Source organism: Amblyraja radiata, chromosome 34, assembly GCF_010909765.2.
Source record: "Amblyraja radiata isolate CabotCenter1 chromosome 34, sAmbRad1.1.pri, whole genome shotgun sequence".
Classification (NCBI taxonomy): Eukaryota; Metazoa; Chordata; class Chondrichthyes; order Rajiformes; family Rajidae; genus Amblyraja; species Amblyraja radiata.
Genome location: NC_045989.1, coordinates 9700464 through 9726218, shown reverse-complemented (window position 1 = coordinate 9726218; position 25755 = coordinate 9700464). Strand labels below are relative to the sequence as shown.

The 25755-nt window shown below is 48.1% G+C and overlaps 1 protein-coding gene across 1 annotated transcript in view; it reads left to right on the top strand.

Moving 5' to 3' along the window:
• Positions 1-17912: 17912 nt before the first annotated feature.
• coro2b (coronin 2B) overlaps positions 17913-25755 on the top strand; it is a 41280-nt gene continuing 33437 nt past the window's right edge. Inside the window, exon 1 of the mRNA XM_033050143.1 lies at positions 17913-18113. Within this exon, the coding sequence (XP_032906034.1) occupies positions 17913-18113 (201 nt within the window). The remainder of the gene's footprint in view (positions 18114-25755) is intronic.

Here is a 25755-nt window from a genome sequence, read left to right as displayed (position 1 = left end):
AGGCATCGGTCATTGTCTCAATATACATCAACTTGAGATACCAATATACATCAGTCTGAAGAAGGGTTTCGGCCCAAAACGTTGCCCATTTCCTTGGCTCCATAGATGCTACTGCACCCGCTGAGTTTCTCCAGCTTTTTTGTGTACCTTCAACCTGAGACAAGTCTGGGTTTGTCTCTCTCTCTTATCAATTGGTACTTTTCCACTAGAGAAAGCCTGCTTGAGACGAAATACAAGCTACAACCTACAGTCAAGTATTCCACCATGTATCTTTTATATATTTAAAAGCATTTAACCTTTTAAAATGGTGCAATGTAAACGCGTCCTTTAAACCTGCCGCATACAAAATGGCCACCACTGTTGCCAACTCTGCCCCATTCTCTGCCTTTGCGTAATCAACTAAAGTGCTCTGTCAACAGTAGGGTAGAGGTGACGTTCTTGGATAAGTGGTGAAAACTCTGTCCATTGATCCAGAGGCCGTTGATTTAAATTCCGCAGAAGCCGGGGAATTTAACTAATTGTGTAAATATGGAATTTTTAAAAATCATGTTCCCGGTAACAGTAACCATGACATGACCACATGGTTTAAAGGCCCTGAAGCCCTGAGAGGGAGAAGAACCGACGTCTTTACTGGGAAGGGTCCCGATCTGGAACGTCATCTGTCCTTGTTCCCTGGAGATGCTGCTTGACCCGCTGAGTCTCCCGACCCTCCTGTACTCTGTATCTTTTTTTTTGTGAACCAGCATCTGCAGTTCTTTGCTTTTATCTGATGACTTAACTGGCCAGGCCTTTGCGTGACTCCAGACCCACTGAGGAGTTAACTCTTCATTGAGTACACAAAAATGCTGGAGAAACTCAGCGGGTGTCTATGGAGCAAAGGAAATAGGCAACGTTTCGGGCCGAAACCCTTCTTAAGATTCAATAGTTTTGTTTTGTTGAAACCCTTCTCCATCATTTTTGTGTACCTTCGATTTTCCAGCATCTGCAGTTCCTTCTTAAACTCTTCACTAAGTCTTGGGTTCAGGCCAGTGAGGGATGGGTAATGAATTTCAACACTGTCTGTACTGTCCACATTCTGTGGACTAATATATTTAAAAATTAACTACAAAAGCAGGCAAGCTGTCTATAGTTTCATGCAAAGATTTATAAGATCTTTGGTTTCAAGCCTGTGTAGAAGTGGTTGTTTTGTAGGAAACTGATAGTGCTTAAGTATTATAATTGTGAGTAACACCGTTAGCAATCATCTCCTTTAAATTACATTGAAGAGAGGAGTGGTCTGGGTGCAGTGTTTGATAATTAGCATTTATTTAGGATCTGAATAATTAGTTGAATAATTAATCTGAGTAATTATGCAGGAAGCTGACATGATTAGTACCTCTGTCACACTGCTCAGAAAAGAGGTGTAATTATATAAAAAGACGTCACAAACTGGCTGAGTTCTTGAGCGTTGTTTATCCTTGTAGCAACCTCATGAACAGCCATTAGACATCGCAGGCTGCACTACTCCCCCGTGACTCCTGGGGCGCTTGCGAGTCAACAGCTTAGCTCAGAGCCACAGTGTGGAAACAGGCCCTTCGGCCCACCGAGTCCATGCTGACCGGCGATCACCCTACACAGCTAGGGATAATTTACAGAAGCTAATTAACCTGCAAACCTGCATATCTTTGGAATGTGGGAGGAAACCGGAGCACCCAGAGAAAACCCACGTGGTCACAGGGAGGACGTACAAACTCCATACCTACAGCACCCGTAGTCAGGATTGAACCTGGGTCTCTGGTGCTGTAAGGCAGCAACTCTACCGCTGCACCACTGTGCCGCCCTTAAAGGGACGTTCAACCCTTCCCAGGTTTGTTGTACCCATTAACCTCAAGGCAGGCTGTGGGCAGAGCCATTGTCCTCTGTGGCCCTGGACAAGGGAGGCAAATGCCTATTCTATCTGTGACAACTGTGTAGTGTCTGTGACATTGGGTATGCAGGTTTTGCCATAGAAGGACACAAAGCACTGGAGTAACTCAGCAGGTCTGGCAGCATCTCTGGAGAACATGGATAGGTGACGTTTTGGGTCAAGGAATTCTCTGCCACAGAGGCAGTAGGTGGAATTCTCTGCCACAGAAGGCAGTGGAGGCCAATTCACTGGATGTTTTCAAGAGAGAGTTAGATATAGCTTCTAGGCCTAACAGAATCAAAGGATATGGGGAGAAAGCAGGAACGGGGTACTGATTTAGGATGATCAGCCATGATCATGTTGAATGGCGGAGCGGGCTCAAAGGGCCAAATGGCCCTACTCTTGCACCTATTTCCTATGTTTCCATGTTTCTATGTTAAGACCCTTCTTCAGGTTGCCATGGTGCAGAGTGGGTTGGCATTGCCATGGTGATAACTGGGCATGATTAGTTGTGGTGACAGGAGGAGGGGTATTTCCACACTGCTGGTGAGGTAGGTGTTGTCAACCTGTTGGGTGGCCAGCAGTTGTCAAGGTGCTGGTGTGGGCAGATGTTGCCCATGAAGTGGGAGAGCAGATGTGCGAGAGATGACCTGGTTTTGCCTTGATGTCAGGCAGCCAGGAGTAGCCGTGATGCTGAGGGCCTCTCTGAAGCGGGCCCCTCAACCACAGTTTGCTCTGCGGCTCCGTGAAACCTCACAAATCACTGGAGACGTGGATCAAATCCAGATCATTCTTACGGATGCCAGGAGAATGAGATGGAAACAAAAAAAGGGAGTTTGGTAGTGAGGGTAGTCTAAGATTTCAAGAACTTGGCCCAAGTGAAAAGTCGGCGAGGTTGTTGATGATGGAAGTCCCGGTGGAAGCTTTGCCTTGATCCAGAGTTACCTGGTGAAAGGTCAAAGTTTATTGTGCAGGACATCACCAACATACAGCATGGAAACAGGCCCTTCAACCCAACTTGCCCATTCCAACCAAGATGCTCCATCTACATTAGTCCCACCTGCCCACGTTTGGCTCAAATCCCTCTAAACCTTAACCAAAGGGCAGGAAATGCCTCTTAAACAGCGCCACCATATCTGCCTACACCACCATTTGGGCAGCCTGGTGGTGCATCGGTACAGTTGCTGCCTTACAGCGCCAGAGGCCTGGGATCGATCTTGACTGTGGGTGCTGAGTGTACGGAGTTTGCATGTTCTCCCTGTGACCATATGGGTTTTCTCCAGGTGCTCCAGTTTCCACCCCCACTCCAAAGACAGACAGGTTTGTAGGTTAATTGGCTCCGGTAAAATTGTAAATTGTCCCCAGTGTGTGTAGGATAGTGTTAGTGTGCGGGGATCGCTAGTCAGTGCGGACTCTGTGGGATGAAGGGCCTGTTTTCATGCTGTATCTCTAAAGTCTTAAAGTCTAAAGTAATGTCACCAACATTGGGAGCATGTTCCGGCACTCACACACTGTGTAAAAAAACTTGCCCCTCACATCTCCTTTAAACATTGCCCCTCAATAGACAATAGGTGCAGGAGTAGGCCATTCGGCCCTTCGAGCCAGCACCGCCATTCAATGTGATCATGGCTGATCATTCCCAATCAGTACCCTGTTCCTGCCTTCTCCCCATATCCCCTGACTCTGCTATTTTTAAGAGCTCTATCTAGCTCTCTGTGGCAGAGAATTCCACAGACTCGCCATTCTCTGTGAGAAAAAGTGTTTCCTCGTCTCCATTCTAAATGGCTTACTCCTTATTCTTAAATAAATGTGGCCCCTGGTTCTGGACTCCCCCAACATCGGGAACATGTTTCCTGCCTCCAGCGTGTCCAAACCCTTAACAATCTCTCAGCTTACATTGACCCTGATTGGATCTTAACAGTTTTCTCGTTGTTGGAATCACTTAGGATGGTGCGGCACGGTGGCGCAGCGGTAGAGTTGCCGCTTTACAGCGCTTGCAGCGCCGGAGACCCGGGGTTGATCCAGACTACAGGTGCTGTCTGTACAGAGTTTGTATGTTCTCCCCGTGACCTGCGCGGGTTTTCTCCGAGATCTTTGGTTTCCTCCCACACTCCAAAGACGTACAGGTAGAGTATGTAGGTTAATTGGCTTGGTAAATGTTTATAAAAAAAGTGCCCCTAGTGTGTGTGTAGGATAGTGTTAATATGCGGGGATCGCTGGTCGGCGCGGACCCGGTGGGCCAAAGGGCCTGTTTCTGCGCTGTATCTCTAAACTAAACTAATAGATGCCTGCAAACCTAAGACTGAGTTGCAATAAGGGAAATCCTGAAGGCGGAAATCAAGATTTGCATTTCTGTAGCATCTTTCACATTGTCCGGATGGTCCAAGCTTGGGACGACAGATGGCACAATGGGCTAAGTGTTCGGCTGGCAACCGGAATGTAGCCGGTTCGAATCCCGCTTGGAGTGCATACTGTCGCTGTGTCCTTGGGCAAGACACTTCACCCGCCTTTGCCTGTGTGTGAATGTGTGTGAATGTGTGTGAGTGATTGGTGGTGGTCGGAGGGGCCGTAGGCGCAGATTGGCAGCCACGCTTCCGTCAGTCTGCCCCAGGGCAGCTGTGGCTACAGAAGTAGCTTACCACCACCGAGTGTGACTGAGGAGTGAATGAATAATGCGATGTAAAGCGCCTTGAGTATCTAGAAAGGCGCTATATAAATCCCATCCATTATTATTCTTTATAGAAGATTGACTACTTATGGTCATCTGTTGTGATGTTGGGCACTTGGCAAGCAATGGGCACACAGCCAGCATCTGCAACATCAATGGGACAATGACCATGTGGATGTGGGGGGAGGATAAATATTGTCTCGGACTCCCAAGGCAAAGCCTACTTCCCTCACTCCATGAGATGGCACTGAGATCTTCTATGTCCTCTTGAGTGCCTCATCAGCGGACCACACTTCACTCACTCAATGAGGTGCTGTGAAAGAGCAGCACTCCTTGTTCTACAGTGTTGGTGTCAGCCCAGATATAATTTCTGGAGTATGGGACCACAATTTTCTGGCTCAGCCCTCGGGCCTCTGAGCCAGAACTGACACAATGCAGAAGTGTTGTATAGACTTGATATCAGGATCCAGACTATTGGAAGTAAGAATAAAAGGCTTGATGTAAAAGTGAGGTTTGGACCTTGGTATTCGGTCTCTTGGAAGACATCCAGTGGCTTTTCTTTGCTGTGCATTTAAATAGAGTAAGATTGATGATTCCATTCCAGACACGGTGGTAATGTCTTGCATGTGTCCTTTATCTTGCTCCAATTTTACACATCTTGCATAAGGAATCCCGTTGTTACAGTTAACCTTGTCGCTGAGGACGGTTGTTCAGAATTGGTTCTTGTTCCGTGTCGAGAGAGTTCACGGCATCACGTCTCTCAGAAATGTCTCGCACTTTTCACGCTTCATTCTGGTGATGTGGGCGTCGCGCGCTGAGCTGAGACAGAATTTAATTGCCTGAATCTATTTGCCCTTGAGAAGGTGCTGGTGAGCTGCCTTTGTCAACCGCTGCCTACCTTGAGGTGTGGGTGGGCATGTCGATGGGGAGGGGGTTTGCCAGGACTTTGACCGTCCTAGAGACAGTGAAGGAAGGGCGATAGATTACCAAGTCAGGGCGGTGTGGGCTTGGTCGACAGTGTCCAGGTTGTGGTGTTTCCCATGGTGTAGCTGCCTGTCTCCCAGATGGGGAGAGGTCGTGAGTGTGGAAGATGCTGTCTTTGCCACAGACGTCTATACGGTAAAGGCTTGGTTACCCGACACTTGATGGAATCAGCAAGGGCTGGTCATCAGACGCGTCTTTAGACTTTACTTTTAGGCTTTAGAGATACAGCGTCGAAACAGGCCCTTCGGCCCATCGAGTCCGTGCCGACCAGCGATCCCCATACACCGTACACCAGCACTATCCTACACACTAGGGACAATTTACAATTTTACCAAAGCCAATTAACCTACAAACCTGCACTTCTTTGGAGTGTGGGGGGGGGCCCGGAGAAAACCCACCCGGTCACGGGGAGAACGTACAAACCCCGTACAGGCAGCACCCCCGTAGTCAGGATCAAACCCGGGTCTCTGGCGCTGTGAGGCAGCAACTCTACCGCTGCACCACCGTGCTGCTCATGTGCCAATCACTGAAGAATTGGCCCGACCACTGCCTCTGTCAGTGTGGCCTCTGGAGTGGTTAACGGACAACACATAACTACCTAATAACATTTAAAAGACAATTGGACAGGTACGTACACGAATAGGAAATGCTTGGAAGGGATATGGGCCAAACGCAGGCAGGTGGGACTAGTGTCTTGGTCAGCATGGGCAAGTTGGGCCGAAGGGCCTGTTTCCGTGCTGTATGACTCTATGACTCTATGGAGAGTAGCAGTAGACAAAGTGTAAGATAACCACAGTCACTCTTGCTATGCAGGCAAGTTTAGGGGTTATCCTACACACAGCAAGATCCCACAAAGTAACAGCATAACAAATAGAAACATAGAAAATAGGTGCAGGAGTAGGCCATTCGGCCCTTCGAGCCTGCACCGCCATTCAATATGATCATGGCTGATCATCCAACTCAGTATCCTGTACCTGCCTTCTCTTCATACCCCCTGATCCCTTTAGCCACAAGGGCCACATCTAACTCCCTCTTAAATATAGCCAATGAACTGGCCTCAACTACCTTCTGTGGCAGAGAATTCCACAGATTCACCACTCTCTGTGTAAAAAATGTTTTTCTCATCTCAGTCCTAAAAGATTTCCCCTTTATCCTTAAACTGGGACCCCTTATTCTGGACCTACCCAACATCGGGAACAATCTTCCTGCGTCTAGCCTGTCCAACCTCTTAAGAATTTTGTAAGTTTCTATAAGATCCCCCCTCAATCTTCTAAATTCTAGCGAGTACAAGCCGAGTCTATCCAGTCTTTCTTCATATGAAAGTCCTGACATCCCCGGAATCAGTCTGGTGAACCTTCTCTGTACTCCCTCTATGGCAAGAATGTCCTTCCTCAGATTAGGAGATAACAGAGATAACCTAAGAAGATGTGAGCCTTTAACTGTGCTGAGGGCAGATTTCATTGAGGATCTCCCGTTAGTCCGTGTAATCATTCAAGGTGAAGGGGAAAACATTTAATAGGAAACTGAGGGGTAACTTTTTCCACACAAAGGGTGGTGGGTGTATGGAACGAGCTGCCGGAGGAGTTAGTTGCGGCAGGTATTATCGCAACATTTAAGAAACATTTAGACAGGTATGTATATAGGACACCTTTTGAGGGATATGGGCCAAACTCAGGCAGGTGGAACAAGTGAAGATGTGACATGTTGGTCAGTGTGTGGGCAAGTTGGGCCTGTTTCAATTGAAAAGTTAAACTCTGCATTCTCGTTAAAATAAAATCCCACCGTGTCCAGAGGCTCAACGTTTATCCTGCACTCAGTCATAGAGTCATACAGCGTACTGACTCCTTCAGCCCCACTGCCCACGCCGACCAACATCCCCCAATCTATACTAGTCCCATCTGCCTGCGTTGGGCCAATTCCGTCTAAACCTATCTCCAAGGTAACCAAGTCCACACTGTAGGACTCTAAGACTCTATTGGGAAAGGGTAGCTGGAGCCCTGGATAATGAGACCAATGTATGTTCATCAGAAGACTCCCGACTGAGATCCGGGCTCACTATATTTAGGACTGATTTATATGCATTGCATGGAATCCGAGACCATTAAATGGAGACGGAAGATAAAATGTCTGTGCTGTAGCTGGGGAATTTAAACACAGATAATTAAATGAATCTGAAATTATCAGTAATTGGAAGCATGAGATTAAAGGCGTGCGGCTGCAAACCCATGTGGTTCACTGATGTTGGTCAGGAAAGGAAATCTGTTGGCCTTGCCCGGCCCATGTGGGTCCCAGCGCACAGCGTCCCCAGAGGCTGATGCAGAGGCTTCACGCTGGAAGTTTTCATGATCTCAGAGGGCGGAGCAGGTTCCATCATGGCTTCCGAAAAGGGAATTAGGTTTGTAGAAAACAGAACTGTGTAGGTACTGAAGAAAATGCCAAGCGGATGGGACTAATAAGGTTAGCTCTTGAATTTGATGGGCTAAATGGCTTCTCCCCCCTTTCTCCTCCCCCTATCTCTTCCCCTTTCCCCCCTCCCCCACTTTTTCACCCCTTAATCCCCCCTCTCTCCCCATTCACCCCCTTTCCTCCCTCCCTTTCCCCCTTTCTTCACCATTTATCCTCTCCCCCCCTTTCTCATCGCCTCTTTCTCCCGTTCCCCCTTTCTCCCCTTCTCTGTTCCTCTCCCCCTTTCTCTCCCCTTTCTCCCCCCACCTTTCCCACTTTATCTTTCTCCCCCCCCCCTTTCTTCCCCCCCCCCCCCATGTTATCCCTTTTTCACATCCATCGCCTACACATTCGGCACAATTTACGGGGGCTAATTGGCCTACAAACCCGCACGTCTTTGGGATGTGGCGGGGAAACCGACACACCCTGAAGAAGCCCATGTGGCCTGGGGTGGACGTGCAGACTCCACACAGGCAGCACCTGAGGTTAGGATCAAGCCCGGGTCTCTGGTGTCGTGAGGCAGTAACGCTACCAGTTGCACCACTGTGCCACCCTTAAGACTGGTACGCGATGTGCTGGTCTGCATATTATCGCAACTGAGTACTGGCATCAGTGCAGGAAGGTGGGTAGAGAATCAAGAGGGAGTTAACGATCATGTGAGATAGATTAGATTACAGGCACTGCCCAGTTACGATCGCCCAACGTATGTCCAGTGAGTGTTGGCAGATTGGCGGGATAGATTTGCCCGCTGCTCCAAGGCTGTGGGCATCTTCTGCCATGTTGGAACTCAGTTCAGGCAATACCTACATTGGTTGAGTTAAACGTCCTGGTTTACCTACACTTGCCCTCAGTTGGCCCATGTTTCTTTTAATGTGCGGCCACATTTCCAACTTGCGAACCTATCGGGTTATGAACAGTTCTCAGGCACAGAACCCCATTGCAAACTGCGGAGGGCTTACACAGTGAAATAAGCGGGGGAGCAGGATTGATGGAAATTCTTCTGAGAGGCAGCATACACTCGACGGGCCAAATGGACTTGTTTAGTTTAGTTTAGAGATACAGCGCAGAAATAGGCCCTTCGGCCCACCAGGTCCGCGCCGACCAGCGATCCCCGCACATTAACACTATCCTACAACTGTACAATTCACAATTAATACAAGCCAATTAACCCGCCAACCTGTACGTCTTTGGAGTGTGGGAGGAAACCGGAGCTCCCGGAGAAAACCCACGCAGGTTACGTGGAGACCATGATGTCTGTATGCACATGACGACGTGCGTACGGACATCACCCGTAGTCAGGATCAAACCTGGGTCTCTGTTGCTGTAAGGCAGCAACCTCACTGCTGCACCACTGTGCCACCCTTATACTTCCATGCCTTAAGGAGATGTGAAAAATATGAGGTCTGCACCATTTTTTTGATGTCAGTCAGGCTTACATTCACTGTTAAACTCCAGCATAGGGGTCGGCAACCTACGGCCCCCGGGCCGAATGTGGCCCGTAACCCAAAACCATCCGGCCCGCAGGCGTATATTATTTCCGTAGTCTTCCGGCCCACAGACTTCCTTCATTTCCGGTACCTCCCGGGTCCGAAGCGCGGTGACACAAGGAGGCCTGCGCTGGTGGCCGCCATTGCGGAGCAGCCGAGTGCACGAGCGGGGCTGAGCGCCGAGCTCTGGCTGTCCCACATCCTGCGCAAAGCCGCTGGCACGGCCGCGCACCTTCTGTGTCTGGGCTTCACTGTCGGGGTTGTCAACAGGCCGGGGACGAGTGATTAGGAGTGTTTGAGCCACCGCCTTCAGGACAGAGCCAAGGCAATGGTCCGTAGGTGCGCCATGTTTGTGAGCGGCCGTAACTAGGGGCCAGTGCTCCGGGTGGCGTCCTTGAAGGGGCGGGGTCTATGTGAACACGTGATAGATGTGGCCCACCATCAGCTCACAGACATGCGCCCGGCCTTTTTTTTTTTTTTTTTTTTTTTTTATTTTGAAAATCAGTTCTTTATTGAGATGCTGCATGCAGCAACACAACACAACACAACACAACAGATGAACAGAGTAGTAGTAACGGTCCACGCTCCCTCCAAGTTGGTCACTCGCGTTGCAGGGGTCAGTCAGTCAGTCAGCCAGAGTACAGAGAAATTGAACATTCAAAGCGCTGTCTCCATGTCATCAGATCAGCTCATCGTCCATGTTTTTTGCCTTTGTTCCCAGCGCGGCTCACCACTCACATATTCGCCTGTAAACGCACCCATCGCTGGTCTCTCCCTCTCTCTCTCTCTCTCTCTCTGCATCGATCCGTCTCGGCGGCAGCAGCAGGCGAGGGGGACGGGGGGGGGGGGCAGCTCGCATAACTCGCTCTAATCTTCGGTTTTTTCCCCCTTTTCCGCTCCAGCTCCGTCTCTCTCTCTCTCCGGCAACTTAAACACACAGCTCCAGCCTCTCACCCCCCAACGTCCGGCCCCGATGCAGATCAAGGTTGCCCACCCCTGCTCCAGCTGATTTAGTTTGTGCTGTGGTCTATTTTTAGGACACCAGGTACTGCTGGGTTACACTGAGGCCAAGTTATTTTAATTCAGTGAAAACCCATACCAGGGACATGCTCCCTGCACAAAGGTGTAACATGTTTCTACGTGTTTACAAAGCAGTAATCCTGAACCAGGGTTGTTAAATATTAAAGAAGGGGCTGCCACAACTACAGCACAAAATGCAAGCATGAATATTTCCCATCCCTCGCAAGCAAGGACAGCACACAAACAAGGACATCAGTAAATAAAGGCCAAGAATTTGATATGGAGATGTTATATAATTCAATTAGCGGCTCTGATCTTTGGAATGCAGTGGATAAGAAAAGCAAAATCAGTATGAAAGAGAATTGGATGAATAATTTAATGAGATGACAAGGCTCTGGGGTAATAGCAGAATGGGATTAATTAGTATGTTCTTTGAAAGAGCTGGCATTGACGTGAAAGGGCTGAATGGCCTCACTAGCTGCTGAAAGGGGTTATTTGAACGTGGGCTATCTTGTTACCATCGCATTTGCAAAAGCTTTTTTACTGAAATTGGATCCACTCGCACATGAGTAGCTGGGAATTAGGAAACAGCAGAGGCTTTGTAACTGAGGAAGTGTTCCTTCATCGAGTTAGAGAGTCACAGAGCTGTACAGCACGGAATCAAGCCTTTCAGCCTAACTAGTCGATGTTGACCAAAGTTGCCGAAACAAACTAGTCCCACTTACCTGTGCCTGGCCTATGTACCCCCAAACCTCTCCTATCCTTCTACTTATCCAAGTATCTTTTATAAGGTTCAAGAAGGAACTGCAGATGCTGGAAAATCGAAGGTAGACACGTTGCCTATTTCCTTCGCTCCATAGATGCTGCCGCACCCGCTGAGTTTCTCCAGCACTTTTGTCTATCTTTTAAAAGGTGTTAATTGTACCCTTCTCCTACACTCCCCCAAGCAGCTTGTTCCATTTATTCACAGATCCCACGAGCGGAAAAGTCGCCCCTCAGATCCCAATTAATTCTTTGCCCTCTCATCTTAAACTTACAGTATGTTTAAGAAGGAACTGCAGATGCTGGAAAATCTGAAGAAAGTTCTCGATCCGAAACGTCGCCTATTTCCTTCGCTCCATAGATGCTGCCTCACCCGCTGAGTTTCTCCGGCATTTTTGTCTACATTAAACTTACAGTATGTCCTGACTCCCCTGTCCTGAGGAAAAAAGTGTGACTAGTCACCTTATCCCGACCCTCGTGATTTTATACACCCCAGGGCTTCCTACGCTCCAGAGAAACAGCCGCTAGCCCATCTCTTTGTAACTGAAACCTTGCAGCCCAGTAACATTCCCCTAAAGGGCCTGTCCCACTTTCACGACCTAATTCACGACCTCTGCCGAGTTTGCCCTTGACTCATACTCGCAGCATGGTCGTCACAAGGTCGTAGGAGGTCGCAGGTAGGTCGTAGACAGGTCGTGATGCTAGTCGTAGGCACTCGTGGCATCAAGTAGGTTGGGGCGTTTTTCTAGCCTAATGAAAAATGTCCACGAGTAAAAAAGGTTGTGAACTAGGTCGTGAAAGTGGGACAGGGCCTTAACTCTACATTGCATACAAACAGGTTTAATGACATCCTTCCAATAGTAGAGACTAGAACTGTACACGGTATTCCACATTGTCTTGTATGGCTAGGTAATGCTGCATTTATTGTCATAAACATGCATAAGGTGAGGTACAGATACACCAACAATCTTGCTGACCGCAGCATCGCAGACAGATAGAAGCGGATGACACACCAAAGAACATAAACTATAAGTAAATTTAAGATTACATTTCTAAAGGGAAAAAAAAAAACTTTCGAGCTGCCTTTCTCAACCGGGGTTCCCCGGAACGCTAAAGGGTTCCGCGAGAGGTCGCTAGGGGTTCCGAGAGAAACAGTGATAAATAGGCCAATCATATGTAAATGCATTTTTGAGTCATTTTTGTGTTTAATTTCATATTCGTAATTTTATTATACATGTACGGCATATTCTTGGAAAATTCTTGGGTATTATAATAAAGTCTTCAACCTGGACGGGACCCAATGGGTCCAACTTGGTCTTGTATCATTTAAAAGTATAATAATGATAGGGAATATATTTAGCGATGTCTATACGGTGCCAGTGTGAAACGGCCCATAGTGGTCAGTGGACAGGAACTGTGTTTACAGATATGGTTGATTGTTTTGTGTGAATGAAAACCTCCTTGTGAGGTTTCTTGAACAAACAGTTTGATTTCTGTGGGGGTTTTTTTTGCATTGTCAATAAACTTGTGAAAAACATTCTTGGGCCCATCTATATATTCCAGTACATTCTTCCTTATGCTGTAACTGTACTGAAGAGCACTGTAATTCAACGTGTAACGTTTTGCCGAGGCTGTGTTGTAAAAGAGGCTTCCGTGCCTCTGAGGTGGAACTGGATTACAACTGTAAACTGTGTAACTGAGGCCGAACTGTAATAAAAGTGTAATGTGACTGCAATTATTCTGTAACTGTACAGTAACTGGGACTGTACAGTAACTGGGACTGTACTGTAACCAAGGTTGTGTGTCATGGAGGCTGAACTGTAACAAAGACTGTACTTAAGGAAGACTGTTGTAACAAAGACTACTGTAATGAAGACTACCGTAACACAGACTACTGTAACCAAGCCCGTGCTGTAACCACAATTGTGCTGTAATCGAGGCTGTACTGTAACGGGGACTGTAATATAACCAAGGCTATAATGGAGCAACATTTCAGGAGTACGGCCCATGGTGGAAATGTGCAACTGGCCAAGTACAAGTTTCCATCCCATTATTAGTTTACATTGTTGTCGTTAATGGGAGCTTGTTCTGCACAGATGGGCTGCCACATTACAACAGTGGCGGCATTTCTAAAGTGTCTTTACTGTCTCAGAGGTGCTTTGGTCCTGGGGCTGTGAATGGCGCTATAGGAATGCAATTCTTTCTCATTTTACCCGTGGCAAGTGTAGGGATGAATGTGGCTATAGGGTGAACACAGATGATTCTAATCCTGTGCATGTCTGGGGATTGTTATAAATTATAGATCTCAAGTGGGATTTCAGCAGTAATTGAGTTTGAAGAGCACATATTTTAGTGGTTTTATAATTGGTCTCAATTAATGCTCGCAATTGACTTTGGGCTTTAGTGTGTTTTCTGGTGCAGTTGATGCTAACATCCACTGCCACGTCCTGGGGTAGTGGGGTGGCACTACTTTGGGTCGGCACAGTGGTAGCGTTGCTGCTTTACAGCACCAGAGACCCAGGTTCGATCCTGACTACGGGTGATGTCTGAACGGAGTTTGTACGTTGTCCCTGTGTCTGTGTGGGTTTTCTCCAGATGCTCTGGTTTCCTAATACGCACCAAAGACGTACAGGTCTGTACGTTAATTGGCTTAGGCAAAATTGTAAATTGCCCCTAATGTGTGTAGGACGGTGTTAGCGTGCGTTATGACTGCTGGTCTGCGCGGACTCGGTGGGCCCGAAGCGCCTGTTTCCACGCTGTATCTCTAACCCTCCTTTGGCAACTCGTTCCATACACCTATCATCCACTCCGTGAAAAAAACATCCCCTTCAAATTTTTCCTCTCTTTCAACCTATGCCCTCTGGTTTTAGACTTACCTACCTGGGAAAAAGAGTACGACAATCTGTCTTATCTGTGCCTCTCATGATTTTGTATGCCTCCCCTACTCCAGGGATAAAGGTCCCAGTGAGGCAATGTTGCAAATGGATCCCATTGAATGACAGAACAGGCTCGAAGGGCCGAAAAGCCTCCTCCCACGTTCCTTTTCCGTCTGCACCAGGGGAGGAGACAGTGAAGATGCTATGTTGTGGGCGGATGTTAGGTTTTGAGAGCCTCTGGGTTGTGGGAAAGGGAATGCATTTAACCTTGTGAGGAAGGAAAAAGATGAGTTCGACCAAATCCAAGTAACAAGGGAGCCATTGTGAGGCTGTACTAGCCAGCGGGGAATTGTTTCACTCACACTTGTCATCTACAACAGTTATGTCTGAAAGAGCAGTGGAATGGATTCAACAGACTTTTAACAAATGGATTTAGATGAATATGTGAAAATAAAAAAATTGCCGTGTTATGGAAAGACAGAAAGTGGGGAACATAAATACAATATAGCCCGCAGGGAATGGAGGGCCACTAGATGCATGTGAATGCCTGAAAGAAACACATTACTGCACATCACCCACGAGTATTCCACACATAAACCTTTAAATAAATTGACAAACTAGTTTTAAGGCAGAGCTAGATACATTCTTGATTACTACTGGTGTGTGGGGTTATGGGGAAACATAGAAAATAGGTGCAAGAGTAGGCCATTCGGCCCTTCGAGCCAGCACCGTCATTCAATGGCTGATCATCAAAAATCAGTACCCCCTTCCTGCTTTCTCCCCATATCCCTTGATTCCGTTAGCCCCAAGAGCTATATCTAACTCTCTCTTGAAAACATCCAGTGAATTGGCCTCCACTGCCTTCTTAAACCGAGAATTCCAGAGAATGGGGTTAGGAGGGAGAGATAGATCAGCCATGATTGAATGGCGGAGTAGACTTGATGGGCCGAATGGCCTAATTCTGCCCCTATCACTTATGAACTATATGTCATCTCCTTACCCTATTGAATAACAATCTTTGAGACTTCAATCCTACATTTTAAGACTAAACAATGCTAATGTAAAATAAAACAAAAAGATTATATTTTAGGATGAAACAGTATTAAGATAAAATCGAGCAAAAGAAAATCAAAAGCAGGACTGTACTGATGAAGTGCCAGATCTTCACAGATAATGTTATTGCTAACCAGCCTACAACTCCGCTGTCTTATCGTTAAAGGTAAATAAACTCAAAAATTCCCAGTCACATTTATTACACATTTTTTTAAAAAGCTGAAGTAATTCAGCGGGACAGGCAGCATCTCTGGAGAGAAGGAATGGGTGATGGTTCGGGTTGAGACCCTTCTTCAGGAAAAAAAAGAAATGGCCTAAGATTCTTAGAAAGCTTTGGCTGGGTGGGTGAGAATCCCAGGTGTATAAATAATAGGCACGTGAAAGTGTACTGCAAGATTAACTAGATGAAAACAGGCCCATCGGCCCACCAAGTCCACGTTGATCAACGTGGACTTGGAACTGATGCAGCGGTGGCCCGACTCGCTGAGGCAGCGGGACTCGGAGCTGAGGCTGTGGCGGGCCGACTCGGAGCGGAGACAGCGTTCCGGCTTTAGGCAGCGGCGACATCACCACGGAGGTCCGCTGGACTGGAGGGCGGCATCTTCGGCCTGGGTCGCCGCAACGCAGAGGGAGAACAAGGAGGGAAGAGACAGAGACTAAGACTTTTGCCTCCATCACAGTGAGGAGGTGCTTGGTGAACTCACTGTGGTGGATGTTAATTTGTGTTTATTGTATATTTTGTTATTATTATTATATGTGTGACTGCAGGCAACAAAATTTTGACAATAAAGGAATCAAATCAAATCAAATCAAATCTGAGGGGTGACCTTCTCGAGATCCACAAGATCATGAGGAGCATGGATAAAGTGAATGCCCACAGTTTCCCCCCCCAGAGTAGAGCATTTTAAAAACTAGAGGTCAACGTTTTAAGGTGAGAGGGGAAAGATTTACCAAGAACCTCAGGAGCAACGTTTTCACTCAGAGGTCGTCATATCTAGACAGAGCTGCCAAAAGAAGCTATAGAAGTTGGTACAATTTACACCTTTCAAAGGACATTTGGACAGATTCGTGGATAGGAAGAGTCTAGGGGACTAGGAGCTAAATGCAGATAAGTGGGTCTAGCCCAGAATGCCAACGGGGACAGCATGGACAAGATGGGCCAACTCTACAACTCTCCATCTGGGTTTCTGAAGTTCCAACCCAATAATTCAGTGTCTGCTTCAGTTGGTTCTTTTTCAAACTCAATATTCCCATCCCACACCCCCTTCAAACAAATCTGGCCCTGTCCTCTCGCGCCCTTTAAAATCACCAAGGTCCCATTCCCTTGAAACTCTTCTAGGCTCCATCCCCTCCAACCATTTAAACGGCAGGAACACATTCCCGTACTTCCCTTAAACTCATTGTTTCACAGTCAGACGAAGGGTCCTGACCAGAAACGTCACCTGTGCATCCTTTCCACAGATGCTGCCTGACCTGCTGACCCCCCCATTCCACCAGCACTTTTCCCTCAGGATTCCCCACATCCGCAGCCGCTTAAATCTGTCCCCCTTAAATCTCAGCTGTTTCACTGGAATATATCCATTAAGGCAAGGCAAGGCAAGGCAACTTTATTTATATAGCACATTTCATACACGAGGCAGACTCAAAGTGCTTCACATAAAAACATGTCATACAATAAATGAAATAATAAAATGAAATAAAATAGAAGGACTAAAAGAAAAGAAAAGCAAAATTAAAAATGCATTATAAAAAGTGCAAAAGTTAAAAGTGCAATGTAGTTAAGATTTAGCTGAAAGCTAAAGTAAACATAAAAGTTTTCAGTCTTGTTTTAAAAGTGGTCAAAGTTGAAGCAAGTCTTAAATCTTCAGGAAGTTTATTCCAGCTATTTGTTGCATAGTAACTAAATCCTGCTTTCCCATGTTTTGTATTTACTCTGGGAATCACTAGCAGATTAAATCATGTGATATGTAAGAAAATGTTGTGCCTCACGGTGGTGCAGTGGTGGAGTTGCTGCCTTACAGCCCCAGAGACCCAGGTTCGATCCTGACTATGGGTGCTGTCTATATGGAGTTTGTACGTTCTCCCTGTGACCGTGTGGGTTTCCTCCGGGTGCTCCGGTTTCCTTCCACATTCCAAAGACATGTCAATTTGTAGGTTTAATTGGCTTCTGTAAATTGCACCCAGCCTGTAGGATGGAAAAGTGGAGTACCATAGAATGGCGTGTCGAAGGACCTGTATCTTAAAACAAACCCAACTAAACTAAAGGTGAGGAGGGAAAGGTGAGGCGTAACTTTTTCACACAAAGGATGGTGAGTGTATGGAACGAGCTGCTAGAGGAGGTAGTGGAGGAAACGCTTAAGAAACATTTGAACAGGTACATGGATAAGACAGGTTTAGAGGGATGTGGGCCAAATGCAGGCAGGTGGGACTAGTGTAGATGGGGTATGTGGGAAAGTTGAGCCAAAGGGCCTGTTTCCACGCAGTGAGTGTGCTCCAAACTAAACTAAACAAATTTAAATTAAACTAAACGAAACTAATCTAAAACTGGGTCAGAGTACTAATAGGATTAAATCTAGTAATCCAGAAAACTGGCCATTCCATCGGCACAAAAGTGCCAGACGTGCCGGATTATCGGAGTGTGGTTGCACCCTGATGCTGTCAGGAGTTGCCTGTCCACTGGAGCCCAGGCACCAACCCTTCGCTGATTTGCTCTGCTCTCTCTCTCTCCGCAGATGTCATGGCGTCCGCAGTACCGTAGCTCCAAGTTCCGGAACGTTTACGGCAAGGCGGCCAGCCGGGAGCACTGCTTCGACGGCATCTCCATCACCAAGAACGTCCACGACAACCACTTCTGTGCCATCAACCCCAGGTTTCTGGCCATCGTCACCGAGTCTGCCGGTGGAGGCACCTTTGTGGTCATCCCACTGGACCAGGTAAGTGGCGTTTCCACCACATGGCAGGGGGGGGGGGGGGGGGGGGGGGAGGGGGAGGAGGAGGGGGGGGGTGCATAGTTCAGACTTGAGGAAATAGCTGAAATATCACACACAGGACCCCAAGTTTCATGAACAATCACGTGGAATAAAAGAGCATGCAAGTCAGGAAGAACCTGTATAAAACACGAGTCCAGCCACAATTGGAGAATTGTGTTCAGTTATGGCAGCCTCCCTTTGGGAAAGATGTGAAGGCTTTCAAGACAGTGCAGACGGATTTTACTAAAACGATTCCAGCTTTGAGGGATTCTGGTTCTGTGGATGGATTGGAGATGCCAGGATTGTTCTCCTTGGAACAGAGGAGGTTATGGGGGGGGGGGGGGGGGGGGGGGGGGGGGGGGGGGGTCAGATAGAGGTAGACCTAAATGTACATTACTAAATGTCCCTTCCTCCAGAGATGCTGCCTGTCCCGCTGAGTTACTCCACTATTCTGTGTCTATCTTCGGTGTAACCCAGCATCTGCAGTTCCTTCCCTACGCAGAACTAAATGTAGCTGATTTAACCATTTGAACCCATCACTTTCCAAACACCGTCAGGGCGGCACAGTGGCACAATGGTCGAGTTGCTGCCTTACAGGGGCCAGTGACCCTGGTTCGATCCTGACTACGGGTGCTTGTCTGTGCAGAGTTCACACGTTCTCCCGGCGAGCGGGTGGGTTTTCTCCGGGTGCTCCCCTTTCCTCCCACACTCCAAAGACGAACAGGTTTGCAGGTTAATTAGCTTCGGTAAAGTTGTAAATTGTCCCTAGAGTGTAGGATAGTATACGGGAAGATCGCCGGTCAACGCGGACTCGATGGGCCGAAGCACCTGTTTCCGCACTGTATCGCTAAAGTCTAAAGTTTAAGTCACCTGCAGGTTGGTAGGTTCATTGGCTTCTGTAAATTGTCCCTAGTGTGCAGGATAATAATAATAATAATGGATGGGATTTATATAGCGCCTTTCTAATACTCAAGGCGCTTTACATCGCATTATTCATTCACTCCTCAGTCACACTCGGTGGTGGTAAGCTACTTCTGTAGCCACAGCTGCCCTGGGGCAGACTGACGGAAGCGTGGCTGCCAATCTGCGCCTACGGCCCCTCTGACCACCACCAATCACTCACACACATTCACACACATTCACACACATTCACACACAGGCAAAGGTGGGTGAAGTGTCTTGCCCAGGGACACAACGACAGTATGCACTCCAAGCGGGATTCGAACCGATCTAGTGCACGGGTGATTGCAGGTCGGCATGGACTCGGTGGGCCGAAGGGCCTGTTTCCACACTGTATCTCTAAAGAAAAACACCGCCCGCTCACTTACACCAAACCAGCCCATGCACATTTATTTCTGCTTCAGTAACGGAAGACAAGAGAGAGGGAGACAAACAGTTCACGTTGGCGGAGAGGTCAAGATGTAGTGGATATCAAGGGAATAGAACTGGCAGAAGAACCAAAAGTAACACAAGGAAACACATCTTCACACAGCTGGTGTGATCTACTGTGGTGGGCTGGGGAGTCGTGGACACAGGTCCAACTGAAAGGGAAGAATTTGAAGGGCTGAGGGGAGAGGACAGGGACAGGGACAGGGATAGGGTACAATTGGCCTCTCTGGGTGAAAAAGTCTTTCCTCATCTCAGTTCTAAATGGCCTACCCCTTATCCTTAAACTGTGACCCCTGGTTCTGGACTCTCCCAACATCGAGAACAGTTTTCCTGCATCTAGCCTGTCCAATCCCTTAAGAATTTTATATGCTTCTATAAGATGCCCTCTCATCCTTGTAAATTCCAGTGAATATAAGCCCAGTCGATCCATTCTTTCACAAATGACGTAAGAGATACAGTGTGGACACAGGCCCCCCCCCGCCCCCCCCCCCCCCCCCCCCCCGAGTTCATGTCGACCAACAATCACCCCGTACACTAGCACTATCCTACGTAGATTATGGACAATTTACAATTTACAGGATCCAAGTAAATTACAAAGCTGAACGCCTTTGGAGTGTGAGAGAAAACCGCAGCCCCTGGAGAAAACCCACGTGGTCACGTCACACAGTTAGACAGGTACATGAATAGGACAGGTTTGGAGGGATATGGGCCAAATGCGGGCAGGTGGGACTAGTGTAGCTGGGACATGTTGGTCGGTGTGGGCAAGTTGGGTCGAAGGGCCTGTTTCCACACCGTATCACTCTATGACTATTTCTGCAACTCGGTGGGTCAGGCAGCATCTCTGGAGAAAAGGAATAGGTGACATTTCGGGTCGAGACCCTTCTTCAGGCCGAGAGTCGGGGAGAGGAGAACAAGAGATAATGACGGCACTTAGAAAAAATGAATGGAAGATATGCCAAAAAGCAACAACAATCAAGGAAAAGTGGAGCCCACAATGGTCCATTGTTGGCTGTGGGGTAGGTGATAACAAGTTATACAGAGAGTAGAACTCAACAGGACAACAATGAAACTAGTACGATCGCTAGGGTGAGGGAGGGGATGGAGAGAGAGGGGATGCAAGGGCTATTTGAAGTTAGAGAAGTCAATGTTCATACCGCTGGGGTGTAAGCTACCCAAGCAAAATATGAGGTGCTGATCCTCCAGTTTACATTTGGCCTCACTCTGACAATGAGGGAGGCCCAGGACAGAGAGGTCAATGTGGGAATGGGAGGGGGAGTTCAAATGTTTAGAAACATAGAAAATAGAGTAGGCAATTCGGCCCTTTGAGCCAGTACCACCATTCAATATGATCATGGCTGATCATCCAAAATCAGTACCCCATATCCCTTGATTCCTTCAGCCCTAAGAGCTAAATCTAACTCTCTCTTGAAAGCATCCAGTGAATTGGCCTCCACTGCCTTCTGTGGCAGAGAGTTCCACAGTGAGCTGGGGTTGTGTTGTGCTGCCCACTTCTCCACCCTGATTGAGGAAGCTGGGGCTTTTCTCATGGATACCCAGGCGAGATGCAAGAGTCACAGCCTCTCCCCACCACATCGTGAACCCACCCCACCCTTATGAACCTACGAGCGTGAATACCAACACCAGCTAGACACAAAATGCTGGAGTAACTCAGTGGGACAGGCAGCATCTCTGGAGAGAAGGAATGGGTGTTCAAGAAGTAACTGCAGATGCTGGAATATCGAAGGTAGACAAAAGTGCTGGAGAAACTCAGCGGGTGCAGCAGCATCTATGGAGCGAAGGAAATAGGCAACGTTTCGGGCCAAAACCCTTCTTCAGACTGGTCTGAATGCCAATGCCAGGCTCAAGGTGGTCTGGACTAGTGTGCCCCCCCCCCCCCCCCCCCCCCCCCACGCACTCTCCAGTCTGACAAGGGGAATGTTTTCATACATGGACCTTGCAGCATCTGGGTTCTCACAGAGCAGGTCTGTCTGTCACACGCTGCCCACAGCTGTACCCACTGTGTGCTGCTTCAACCTTGGGCACAGATCCAGGCCGCCTGCTTCTCCCAGCAGCTGGCCCCGACTCTGCGGCTGATCCCACACTCAGCGGTTACTCGGCGCTGGATGTGCTCCGTCAGTGTTGCTCTGGAGCTGCAGGTTCTGTGAGAAAACCTCAGACACCGACTACACTCCCCCACCCTACCTCCGCATAGAATCTTGCATTTCACAGCTATGAAGTAGTTCCTTTGATGCATCGTCACCGTGGTGACACGCAGCGAGTTCCCACTATCAGAAGGGCAGCGCGGTGGTGCAGCCGTAGAGTTGCTGCCTCACAGCAGCAGAGACCCAACAACGGGTGCGGTCTGTAAGGAGTTTGTACGTTCTCCCCGTGACCACGTGGGTTTTCTCCGGGTGCTCTGGTTTCCTCCCACCCTCAAAAGACGTACAGATTTGTAGGTTCATTGGCTTTGGTGAAAGTAAAAAGAATCGTAAATTGTCCCTAGTGTGTGGGATAGTGTTAGAGTACGGGCTGATCGCTGGTTGTGGCGGACTTGGTGGGCTGAAGGGCCTGTTTCCATGCTGAACCTCTGGAAAAAAATTGTCTTCCCCTCTTTCTCTATCCCCTTGATCATGGGAGGCCATTCAGCCCATTGAGGCTGTCCCAGCTCCGTGTAATTAGTGTCATAGAGTCAAAGAGTGATACAACATGGAAACAGGCCCTTCAGCCCAACTTGCCCACACCTGCCAACAATGTCCCAGCTACACTAGTCCCACCTGCCCACGTTTGGTCCATATCCCTCCAAACCAGTCCTATCTGTGTACCTGTCCAACTGTTTCTTAAACGTTGGGATAGTCCCTGCCTCAACAACTCTGGCAGCTTGTTCCATACACCCACCACCCTTTGTGTGAAAAAGTTGCCCCTCAGATTCCTATTAAATTTTTTCCTCGTCACCTTAAACCTATGTCCTCTGTTCCTCGAGTCACCTACTCTGGGCAAGAGATTCTGTGCATCTGCCAGATTTATACCTCTCATGCTTTTATACACCACTATAAGATCACTCCTCATCCTCCTGCTCTCCAAGGTATTGAGACTCTGTGCATCTACCCGATCTATTCCTCTCCCGATCTATTCCTCTCCAGCTTATCGTGTCCTGCGAAATACATCTGACCGGCTGGGTCTGTGTGACTATTGCAGCCCCCCCCCATCATCAGCTCTGTGTGAAAATCACAACCAAACTCTGTGAGGCGTCTGGCACTCTGACATAAGCCAAGCGCATGAAATTATCTGCACAGGTGCTCCAGTTTTAATGGGAAAAAAGTCGGCTTAAGTGATTTCTACAGCGGATGGGCAGATGTAAACAGCTAGCCCAGCAATGCCATGGCAACAGGCTTCAACCAACAACGTCTGTTGTGGGCGGGTGTACCAGCCTGAGCCTTGTCACGGTGACGGTGGATAGAAGCTTCTCATCTTCTCCCGCTCACTCTGTTTACCACAGCCTCCCCAACCTTCCCGCGGTCACGGGGAGAACGTACAAACTCCTTGCAGACAGCACACGTAGTCAGGATCGAACCCGGGTCCCTGGCGCTGCAAGGCAGCATCTCTATCAAATATCGCCTTTGCCTGAATACCGTTGGCCAGGAAGTCACGGTACAGAAGCCTGAAGTCACACACCACCGGCTTCAAGAACAGCTACAATCCTACAACCATCGGGCTCTTGAACAGCCCTAAGCCAACCTCAAGAACAGAACATTACAGAACCCCTCGTGCACTATCATGGACTTGTTTTCTAATTGCGGTTTGCACTGATGCATGGTTTTAGTGCACAGTTAGTTCAGTTTACAGAGAAAGGTTGAACAATTTAGGTCTTTATTCTTTGGAGCGCAGAAGGTTAAGGGGGGACTTGATAGAGGTCTTTAAAATGATGAGAGGGATAGACAGAGTTGACGTGGATAAACTTTTTCCATTGAGAGTAGGGAAGATTCAAATAAGAGGACATGATTTGAGAATTAAGGGACAAGTTTAGGGGTAACATGAGGGGGAACTTCTTTACTCAGAGAGTGGTAGCTGTGTGGAATGAGCTTCCAATGGAAGTGGTGGAGGCAGGTTTGATTTTATCATTTAAAAATAAATTGGATAGGTATATGGACGGGAAAGGAATGGAGGGTTATGGTCTGAGTGCAGGTAGATGGGACTAGGGGAGAATAAGTGTTTGGCACGGACTAGAAGGGCTGAGATGGCCTGTTTCCGTGCTGTAATTGTTATATGGTTATAGTTTAGATATACAGCATGGAAACAGGCCCTTTGGCCCACTGAGTCGATGCCGACCATCGATCCCCGACTCGGTGGGTCGAAGGGGCTGTTCCGCACACTTTCTCTGAAGTTTAAATGCGAGATGGAGGAGGGGAGCAAAAGTCACGGGGGCACCACCACCCAGAGGATGCCATCTAAGCCATTCGCCAACCTGACTTGGAAACATATCCCTGTTCCTTCCCTGTCACTGGCTCGAAATACTTACAGGCAAATCAGGATTGCAATGTGGAGTGGACTTGCCCGCAATGCCACAGGTTCACGGAATGGGAAATTGTGCGGTGATTTCACTGGGAGACTGTTGCCAGCTCAAAGTGCCAGGAAACACAGAGCCAGGGTCTTGATGTGCAGGAGCAACTAACACACGGAGCTAGGAGAAGGAACAGGCCACCCGGCCCTCTCAGCCTGTCCCACCCCTCCAAATGATCATGGATGTCCTGCCCCAGGCCTCTTCTCTGCCACTTCCCCTCACACTCAAATGCCTGATCTTTCCAAAAAGAGCTATCAGCACTTTGATGGGAAGAATGATTTTCTTTACTGTGTAGAAAGGAACTGCAGATGCTGGAACCAAAGACAGACACAAAGAGCTGGAGTTACTCAGCAGGTCAGGCAGCATGTCTGGAGCAAAAGGATGGGTGACGTTTCGTGTCGAGACCCTTCTTCAGACTCTCTTTAGTTTAAATTTTACTTTAGACTTTAGAGATACAGCATGGAAACAGGCCCTTCGGCCCATCGAGTCCTCACTGACCAGCGATCACCCCGTACACTAGCACCATGCCACATACTGAGGGAAATGTATAATTTTACAGAAGCCAATTAACCTACAAACCTGTACGTCTTTGGGATGTGGGAGGAAACCAGAGCACCCGTAGAAAACCCACGTGGTCACAGGGAGTACGTACAAATTCCGTGCAGACAGTACCCGTGGTCAGGATTGAACCCGGGTCTCTGGCGCTTTGAGGCGTCAACTCTACCGCTGCGCCACCGTGCCGTCCTGTTGGCCTGAATGTATTCTCACTGTGCTCAAGGAGGCCATTGACTGAGTCTACTCCAGCTCTTTTACTTTCGCACTTGCTAGTACCTCCTCCCTGACTCTCCCGTAAGCCCCCTACACGAGTCAAGAGTGTTTTATTGTCATATGTCCCAGATAGAACAATGAAATTCTTACTTGCTGCAGCACAACAGAATATATAATCATAATAAATAATATAACAAAAACTCAGGAATAAAAGAACAAACAGTAATAGTGCAATAATAATAATAATAATGATAATGATAATAGTCTATTGTAGTTCAAACCTTATGAGGTTGCAGGGTTTAATAGCCTGATGGCTGTAGGGAAGAAGCTGTTCCTGAACCTGGACGTTACAGTTCTCAGGCTCCTGTACCTTCTTCCCGATGGCAGTGGTTAGACGAGTGTGTGGCCAGGATGGTGTGAGGGTCTTTGATGATGTTGGCTGCCTTTTTGAGGCAGCGACTACGATAGATCACTTCGAAGGTGAGGAGGTCAGATCCGGTGATGGACTGGGCAGTGTTTACAACTTTTGGCAGCCTTTTCCGCTCCTGGGCGTTCAAGTTGCTGAAGCAGGCCACGATGCATGCCGCAGCCATGGCACCCCCAGGGTTTGTAGCCGGGGCTGGTTCTACAGTGGGGGGGGGGGGGGGGGGTGAGTGGTCAAAATCCTGCCCACTGTGGGACAGCAGGGGAGTGGCGCCCCCTCCAGTGCAGTCGAGAATGACCAGAGCATGCACACAAGGAGCAACAGCACCGCCCAGTGGACAGGTCACAAACAGCAACTCACTGTGCTACTGCTGCTCAACATTATCACTGGTCCAGCTGAGAATGCCGAGGATAATTGAACCTGCCCAGAGATATAGCATACTGCAGCATGGAGACAGAGACATGTAA